We start from the raw sequence: 9,415 nt of genomic DNA, 5'->3' as shown, positions 1-9,415 counted from the left end.
ACAATTTGATTTCAGTGTAACACTGAAGATCTATTTAACTTTGTGAAACAATGCATTATCTAAAAACAAACAAACAAACATAGAAGTTCTAACCAATATGCAAGAGAGGCCTGTGGAAATGTATCAGAACAGGAAATATTCCATGATATTATTACAGGTTTCCCCTTGCCAGTGACCTCTGAGAACCTACCACCTGTCTAGCTTTAACCTGTATAGTGTCAAAGTGGAAATATGGAAAATATTGTGAAAATACTGCTGCTTCTTTCATCCCTCCAGGCTGCTTCTCCAGCCCAAATCCACTCCTTCTTAGGGTGGGAGGGAATGTGGATCCCCCTTTCTGTGGGGATCGCTATTATAGCTTCATGTCTCCTCTCTCAATCTCTGGGGGGATGCAGCCTGGATAACCCCACACTCACCCCATTCTCATTCCCCATGTCCTGGGGTTTCCAGGGTAACACTCAGCATCATTGCTGCTCCCTGATAGTCTCCACCTACTCACCTGGACTCACTCTCCCCAGAACCCAGGACCGGGTGTGATGCCCCCCACCCTCCTGCTGCTGCTCTGGGGGTCCCTGGCCCTGATGAAGACCTGGGCCGGTGAGTGTGTGGTCCAGCAGGAAACTGCTCCAGGGGGAGGAGCCAGGACCCTATTGTGGGTGCAGGACCCCAGGAAAGGCTCATCTCCCCAAATTCCTGTACCCCCTTCAGACCCACTGTATTGTGGCCCTTCTGCCCCTCCCAACTACCCTTGGTTTCTCAGGTTCCCCTGAGTCTGGGCCCTTCTTGGGCCTTTTTTCAGTCTTAGGAGCCCCCTTGCCCCTTTCTCTTTCTAGGCCTAACTCCTGGGAGGTTGGCCTTCTTCTCTCTGAGAGGAGAATCAGTCTAGTGTCCCCTCCCCCCCCTCCCCACACCCTACACCCCAGGTTCCCACTCCTTGAGGTATATCTCCACTGCGATGTCTGGGCCGGGCCTGGAGGAGCCCCGCATCATCGCTGTGGGCTACGTGGACGACACACAGTTTGGGCGGTTTGAGGGCACCGCTCTGGGTCAGATCGCAGAGCTGCTGGCGCCCTGGGCAAATAGGGTGGGGCAGAAGGATCTGGAGGAGGAGACCCGGAACCAAAGGGACGAGGCTCAGTGGTTCAAAGCGCTGCTGAAGACCCTGCGAGGCCTCTACAACCAGAGCAACAACGGTGAGATGCCAGAGCAGTCCTGGAGTGAGGTCACCACCCACCCCCATCCCACCATATGGTGGGGGTGGGAGGGTGAGAGGGTGTGTGTTTGTGGGGGGTTTGGGGGGAGTTGTCCCTTAAGGCTGGTGGACTGCCAGACCGCTCCCCCGGGAAGAGCCCCGGGACCCTCCCGCCTGCAGTTTCCTGTTCAGTTCAGGTTGATTCAGGGGGAGAGGGCGGGTGACCCCGGGTGACCGTGGGGCTGACACAGGGGGGTTCAGGGTCTCTCACCCTCCAGAGGATGTTTAGCTGCGAGGTGGGGCCAGACGGGCGCCTCCTCCGCGGGTACGAGCAGTTCGCCTACGATGGCTCCGATTACATCGCCCTGAACCCGGACCTGCGCTCCTGGACCCCCGCGGACCCGGTGGCCCAGATCACCCAGCGCCAGTGGGAGGCGTCCGGGAGGGCGGAGCGCGTCAGGAACTGTGTGCAGGGCAGGTGCCTGAGGTGGCTCCGCAGACTCCTGGAGCTGGGGAAGGAGGTGCTGCAGCGCACAGGTAAGGGGGCCTCATGGCCTCCGACTTCCCTCACCCACAGGACGCCACAGGAAGTGGGATAATGGGCAGAACAGCGCCTGCTTTCTGGTCGAGGGGAGGGGCCCCTGGGTGTCATATTTGGTACCTGAGAGAGACTTGGCCAGAAGACACTGCTTTTCTGGACAGTTAAGGAAACCAGTCTCTCCTGATAGGGGTGTGTGTGTGTGTGTGTTGGGGTGGCTATGCCTGAAATAAATATCTTCACAGATCATTTTGATCAGGCAGCCATTTGGGTTCTATCAGTTTCTCTCTCAAGGTCTTTTTTTTTTTTTTTTGGTCTGAAACAGTTATCTAATTCTGCCTTTCTGTGTCATTCACTCTGCCCAGATCAGGAGCAGATAATCTGTGTCCTCAGAAACCTGTACCCTCCTATCTTGGTGTTTCATCCATTAGCACCAAATCTCTAGACCTGGCTGGTTCTCTGGGTTTTGTGCTTCCTCCCTCCAAACCAATTGTCATGTTCATTCTGTGGATGGTCGTGTGAGGTTGCTTCATTGTCCATGAAGGAAACACAAAATCTGATATTTCTGACTTGTTCCCCTTCAGGTCCCCCAAAGACATCCATATCTTATCACCCCTCATCTGAGCATGAGGTCACCCTGAGGTGCTGGGCCCTGGGCTTCTACCCTGCGGAGATCACCCTGACCTGGCAGCGAGATGGGGAGAACCTGACCCAGGACATGGAGCTGGTGGACACCAGGCCTGGGGGAGATGGAACCTTCCAGAAGTGGGCAGCTGTGGTGGTCCCTTCTGGAGAGGAGCAGAGATACACATGCCATGTGCAGCATGAGGGGCTGCCGGAGCCCCGAGTGCTGAGATGGGGTGAGGAGGGGATGTGGGCACAGAGGCTCTTCTCAGGGGGATCTAGGGCCCTTCTGGGGGTCTTCAGGGGTCAGGATGTGGCCGGGGGCTCAGACTCTTCCCTCCCCTTCCCTTCCAGAGCCCCCCCCTCAGTCGTTCATCCCCACCATGCCCCCTCCTCAGTCCTCCACCCCCACCGGGGGCCTCATTGCTGGCCTGGTTCTCCTTGGAGCTGTGCTCACTGGGGCTGCGGTGGCTGCAGCTGTGATGTGGAGGAAGAAGCGCTCAGGTAGGGAGGGAGTGGGGGATCCTGTCCCCTGGGGGCTTTCAAGTCCCAAGGAGAACTTGCCCCAGCTGGTTATTAGGATGTATCTTCCACACACTGTGTTGTCCAGTCTGGAGCTGATTGCTGACCCCTCACTCTTTCGTAAATCACTTATGAAAATGAATCACCAATTGTTCACATTGTCATTCTGGTAATGGGAATCTGTTTCCCAAAAAATGTCACAGGGAAAGGACCCTGCTGAGTAAATACTCCAGTTCTCTTTCATATCCATTTTTCATATGTCCCTTTTTCCTGATCAAGGTCTTCAGTCATAGTTCTAGAAGCTTCGAGGCCCAGGCTTGGGGGAATCTCTTTAGGACTTAAGAAACTTCCACAAGTTTCTTCCACAAGTGAAAGAGAGGGAGCTCCACTCAGGCTGTTGCAATGTGTAAACTAGGGGTTTGGTCCCTAAGCCTCTGGGGACAGTGTAGATGGAGCTCCTGGGGACAGTGTAGATGGAGCCCCTGGGGTGTCACCCCCATCAGCCCCTCCTGTGGTCTCCTCTCTCTTGGCTCTGACCAGGTCTGTGTTGTTCTCCCCCAGGCAGCAACAGTGTCCATGGCCCTGATGTGTCTCTCAGACCCTAAAGGTGAGACCCTGGAGGCCTTTGGGGGGGGGGGGCTGGTGCAGAGAGGTGGGGAAGCTGTGAGGGGGGCATTCTGCAGTTGCTGTGGACTATTGAGAATGTGAGCACTGAATTCTTTCAATATTATTTTCCTTCACAAAGTAAGACAGCTGCTTTTTGTAGAACTGAGATTTACAGGATTACTCTCAACCCCACTTTGTAACTTCAGGATCTTCTAGTTTATTTTCTTTGTTTTCTAGCTGTTGATGATGGATTTAAAACTTCTTTTTATTATATGTGCTTGTTTTCTTGAATTATTTAAAAATTTTTATAATATTTGTCTTCTCTCTCAGGTGTAGTCCTTGTAGTTCTCTCCCTACCATAGCATCCATCACTACAGTCCCTGTGCTCTTTTCTCCCTTGTTTTGAACCATTCTTTTCTTTACCCCAGGTGTATTCCTCAGTTCTATGGTCAGGTTGCAATTTTTGTTTTTATTCTGACCCTCTGTTTGGTGTCTGTATATCCCATTAGGGAAACCATTTGATACTTATTTTTTTTTTCCTTTCTACTAATCAAGCTTAGCACAATCCTTTTCTATTCCATCCTTACTTCCCAAATGACATGAGTTTATATTTTGGGTCACAGTAGTATTCTACTGCATATATGTACCACACCTTCTTGACCCATTCAAGATCCTCTGATGTAAACATAATGAGAACCATTTCATGTCTGTGAAAATGGCTTATATCAGAAAGACAGACATTAGGAAGTGCTGGCAAGGACATGGAGCATAGGGAACAGAATTACACCGTTTTTGGGAGTGCAGACAGGTTCAGTTTTCATAGAAATAGTATTATGGTTTCCTCAAATAGCCAAAGCTATACTTACTGAAAAGAATGAGAATGGAGGTCTAACAGTCCGGACTTCAACTATACTACAAAGTTATAATAATTAAAGGAGTATGGTTCTAGAACACCAACCAAAGGAATCAAGTAGAAAACCCAGAAATAAAGCCATAGATTTATAGACAACTAATCTCTGACAAAGGAGCAAACTATATGCAACGAAATAAGGACAGTTTGTTCAATAAATGGTGCTGGGAAAACTGGACTGTTACATGCAAAAAAATGAAGCTAGACTACTACCTCACATCATACACAAAACCCAACTCAAAATGAATAAAACAATTGAATGTAAGATCTGAAACCATAAAATATATAGAAGTAAATAGAAACAAGACACTACAGGACATATATTTTGGTTCACCTTTAAAGACACTTCTCCCAAAACAAGAAAGTGAAGGAAAAGATAAACACATGGGATTACATAAAGCTAAAAACTCATGGGATTACATAAAGCTATATAGCAAAAAACTCTAATGCTAACAAAGATTATATTGATTGGGAGAATGTTTTTGCATACAAATTAAGTGATAAGGGACTGATCACAAAGATCTACAAAGAGCTCATACAACCACACAAAAATAAACAACTCAGTCAAAAAATGGGCTGAAGAAGTCTTTAGCAAAAGACTTCTCCCAAGTGGATGCAAATGATCAGCAGGTATATGAAAAAATGTCAACATCACTTAGAATGCATCAGATAAATGCAAATCAAAACCACAATAAGATACCACTTTATACCAGTGAGAATGGCACATATTAAAAAAAAAAAAATGAAACAACAGATGCTGGCGAAGATGTGAGCAAAAAGGAACTCTCTTTTTTTCTGGTGGGAATGCAAACTTCTCCAACCACTGTGGAAAGCTGTGTGGAATTTCCTCAAACTATTAAAAATGAAGCTACCATATGACCAGCAATTCCATTCCTAGGAATCTACCCAAAGTATTCAAAAGCAATAATTCAATAGGATACCTGCACCCCTATGTTTGTTGACGCACTCTTTATGATAGGTAGGGTATCGAAACAACCCAAGTACCCTAAAATAGAAGACCAGATCAAGAGGATGTTGTATATATACACAATGGAGTACTATTCAGCAATCAAAAAGAAAATCTCATGTCATTCTCAACATGAATGGATCTAGAAGGGATTATGCTCAATGAAATAAGCCAGAAAGGCAAAGAAAAATAGCAAATGGTTTCACTTTTAAGAGGAATATAGGGGAATCAAGTAAGTGATCAGAAAAAAAAGAATAATAAATAAAGAACAAAATTAGTAGGCAGCTGTAAGTTGGAGAGATACTGCAGGTGAGGAGCAGAAAACAAAACAAGGGAGAGAAAAGCAAAAGGGACTGTGGTGATGGTGCATGGGTTTATTGGCAGTAGGAATTTTACTTGGAATGACTTGAAAACAGAAAGCATGAAAGCATCCATTGTGCAAAATGAATAATTACATAAAATATGTATATGTATATATGTACATATACATACACTATGTTAAATTATATGATATTTTAATAATATCTAACATAATATATAACAATTGTTATAATATATAACATGTATATTATAACACATTATATTATTTATATAATACATATTATATGTTATTACACATATATTCATATAACAGCATAAGATTTTGTAGAAAATTAAAAGTGGGTCAGTCATAAGGCCCAGCAGTGCCACTCCTGGGTACCTACCCACAGGACACAAACGCACTGCTATGAACGAAGCTTGCACACCCATGATCACTGCTGCACTACTGACAATAACCAAGCTATGGAAACCTCTTAAATACTCATAAACAGATGAGAAATTGTTGGGTCCTTTGCCTGGACAGACCTCCCCACCTCCCCCACAGAATCATATGCACACTGTTGTGTGGAAACAAAGAATGAGCCATGGGTGCTGGAACAGAAAAACAGGAGGCAGGAACTGTTCCTGCCTTGGTTTGCTACCTTATGTTCTTTGACCCCATGTTATTGTCGCATGTTATTGATGCACTTGCTGAGAGCTTCCACCTACCCCCAGCCCCAGATTCCATGCTAAAGGGGATAAATAGAGAAGGAGAGAAGAATAAAGCGTGCCTTTGCTTGCTGACCATGAAGTGTGTGTTTTAATCCTGACGTCCTTCGCTCAGACCATCTCTGCTGTCGTGCTGGCGCGGCAGAAATCAAGAAGTGATAGATAACAGAATACTACTTATCAAAACATAAGCACATGCCATCTGGGCCAGCATGGATGGAGCTGGATGGATTATGCTATTTGACATAAGTCCAAAGGAGAAAAACAAATATGTCGCTCATATATGGACATAGAGAAGTCTAGCAAAGGGCTATCCTAAGGCCAACTTCAAAGCTGACCCTTCTACCCTCCAGGTTGTGCCTATTGCTGACCAGGGCTGCAGACCAGCCCAAGCCCCATAGCACAGGATGGGGACTGAACCTCTCTAGCTTGTCATCAAGCTCATTTGACAAACCTTGACTCACCCATTGCATCTTGTTGCATCTACACCACCACAGGATCCTCCAACCCTCGCTGTTAGTCGGGGATCTTGTACTTGATGCCGCAGGTTACGATTTTTTTACACCACTTATATATATAACCACAGGGCCAGAAAGCCCTTCCTACAAAATGTAATTCTGATTGTAACAAATCTCGTTGCTTTTATCCCTTATTTCCTCTTTGCAATGCTCAGCTGTTTTTTGGTCTATGATCATTGCCTAGTGAACCACCCATAGTTTTTTAAAGGGTCAAGTCTACCAAGAAACTACTGTCATGTCATTACCATGGATTAAATCTTCCCACTATTTCACGGGTCCTATGGAGATGAGAGGTTACAGCAAATTATGTGACCGTATAGGAGAGTTTCCACATGGCTGGATTAAACTCATTATTAGTGTATGGTCCTTCCTCTTTGTCAGTGACATGTTTCACTGACCTTACCAGTGATGTGTGCATAAGCATGTCCATAAAGTTCATCCTCTCTGGAAGATTTCTGCACCAACTGCAGGTCATGCTCCTCACCCTGTGGGGGCTTTTCAGAATCTATCTTCTCATCTCTACCCTTTCATCTTTCCATTATGCCAGCTGGTTTATTTAGGTTTGTATATCTTGGTCAATATCTGGACAGTTTCCATTAATGATGTTGATTTTCATTTCTTCACATGTTTAGGTCATTAATGGCTCTACTCACCACTCAGACCTTCACCTCTTTACTAAGACTGTGGACAATGTTTTACATTGTGGGAGAGAATTGGAGGCTCATTCAAAAATCCTTTCTCCTTTGAAGGGAAGGGCCACAGTTATGTGAAGATGACAGAAGAAAAACAGCCGATATTTTCCTCTGGAGAAAAGCTGAAAGCCTTTCCTTTAAGATCAGGAACAAGACAAGGATATCCACTATCACCATTGCTCTTCAACATAATACTGGAAGTGCTAGCCAGAACAATAAGACAGGAAAAAGACATACCATAAATCCAAATAGGGAAAGAAGATAAAACCGGGGCCCTCCCTGGTGGAGCAGCAGGTTAAAGCACAGCACTAAGAAGCTAAAGCCACTTCCACATGAATTTGATACCCGCCTGCATATGGAGGTGATCCATATGGCATGGCAGACCTCTCCTGACCTACCCACTGCTCCCCTCAGCAATGCACTTCGTCAGTCTGCCTGTTCTGCTCCCCACTCTGTTGCTGGTGAATCCTCTCACCACCCCTGCACCTCTGGCCTGTACCCCAGTTCTGTATGAATAAATAAATAAATCTTTAAAAAGAAGAAGTAAAACTATCTTTATTTGCAGACGATATGATAATTTTCATGGAAAGCCCTAAACCCTGTTGAGCTTCATCAGCTTTTTGTATATCTTTGTGATCTTTGTCATTAGTGTTGTGTGCAAAAATTTTCTCCCAATCAGTGAGGTGTCTCTTTGTTTTTTGTAGTGACTCTTTTTCCATACAGAAGAAGCTCTTTAACTTGATGTAGTCCCAGCTGTTTATTCTTTCCTTCACTACCCTTGCTTTGGGTGATGTATCTTTAAAGATGTTACGGATGTGTATGTCATGTAGTATTTTCTTCTAGATATTTTATCATTTTAGGTCTTATGTCCAGTTCTTTAATCCATTTCAAGTTTGTTTTTGTGCATAGTGAGAGGTCATAATGTAGCTTCATTTTTTTTTTGCATGTAACAGCCCAATTTTCCCAGCACCATTTGTTGAACAAACTTTGTATGTTCCATTGCATATTCTTTGCTACTTTGTCAGAGATTAGCTGTCCATAAAACTGGGTTTATATCTGGGTTTTCTATTCAAATCTATTGTTCTGAATGTCTATTTTTGTCCCAGTACCATGCAGTTTTGATTATTATGGCTTTGTAGTATAGTTTGAAGTGTGGGCGTGTGTGCCTCTGTTCTCTTTTGTTTTAGTCAGGAGAGTTTTGGCTATTTGAGGTTTTTTTGTGGTTCCACATAAATCTCATCAATCCAATATTTGTTTTATTTCCTTGAAGAATGCCATTGAGATTGGAATAGTGTTATCTGTAAATGGCTTTTGGTAGGATGCCCATTTTAATGATATTAATTTTTCTGATTCATGAGCAGGAGATGTCTTTGCATCTCTTTGTGTCTTTTTGTATTTCTTTTAAGTGTTTTATAATTTTTTTATAAGTTTTTTTTACCTCTTTTGTTAGGTTTATTCCCAAGTATTTGATTTTTTTTTTTGTTTCAACTGTAAAGGGGATTTTTAAAAATTTCTGCTTCTTCTGATTGGTTGTTTGTGTACAGGGAGGCTGCTGATTTTTGTGTGTTGTTCTTATTCATTACTCTGTTGGCTTTGGCTAATGGGACCTCTTGTAGTATTTTTTTAGTCATGACAAAATTAAGGAGTTTCTGTTTGTCTGAGAATGCCCTTATTTCTTCTTCATAGAGAGGGAGAGCTTTGCAGCATAAAATATTCTTGGTTGGCATTTGATATCTTGGAGTTTGTTGAATATGTCCCTCTACTCTCTTCTTGACCATAGTGTTTCTTCAGAGACATCTGATGTCAGCCTGATTGGT

At 44.4% G+C, this 9,415-nt stretch overlaps 1 protein-coding gene across 1 annotated transcript; it reads left to right on the top strand.

The window, feature by feature from the left end:
• The first annotated feature begins 536 nt into the window (after positions 1-536).
• LOC101618408 (class I histocompatibility antigen, Gogo-OKO alpha chain-like) lies at positions 537-3,306 on the top strand. Its single transcript, XM_012734377.1, has 6 exons — positions 537-597; positions 924-1,193; positions 1,454-1,729; positions 2,315-2,590; positions 2,709-2,869; positions 3,292-3,306. The coding sequence occupies exons 1-6, from the start codon at positions 537-539 to the stop codon at positions 3,304-3,306; spliced, it is 1,059 nt and encodes a 352-aa protein (XP_012589831.1).
• Positions 3,307-9,415: the final 6,109 nt, after the last annotated feature.

This window comes from Condylura cristata, unplaced genomic scaffold, assembly GCF_000260355.1.
Source record: "Condylura cristata isolate star-nosed mole 26May11 unplaced genomic scaffold, ConCri1.0 scaffold00055, whole genome shotgun sequence".
NCBI classification, from domain to species: Eukaryota; Metazoa; Chordata; class Mammalia; order Eulipotyphla; family Talpidae; genus Condylura; species Condylura cristata.
The sequence above is the reverse complement of the archived record's forward strand: the minus strand, read 5'-3'. Positions and strand labels throughout refer to the sequence as shown.

Excerpts from the sequence above, each read along its gene's own strand:
- LOC101618408 (XM_012734377.1), top strand. The coding sequence starts at position 537 with ATGCCCCCCACCCTCCTGCTGCTGCTCTGGGGGTCCCTGGCCCTGATG. Across the intron at positions 598-923 it reads CCTGATGAAGACCTGGGCCG|GTTCCCACTCCTTGAGGTAT; the intron begins GTGAGTGTGTGG and ends CCTACACCCCAG. Across the intron at positions 1,194-1,453 it reads CTACAACCAGAGCAACAACG|GGTCTCTCACCCTCCAGAGG; the intron begins GTGAGATGCCAG and ends AGGGGGGTTCAG.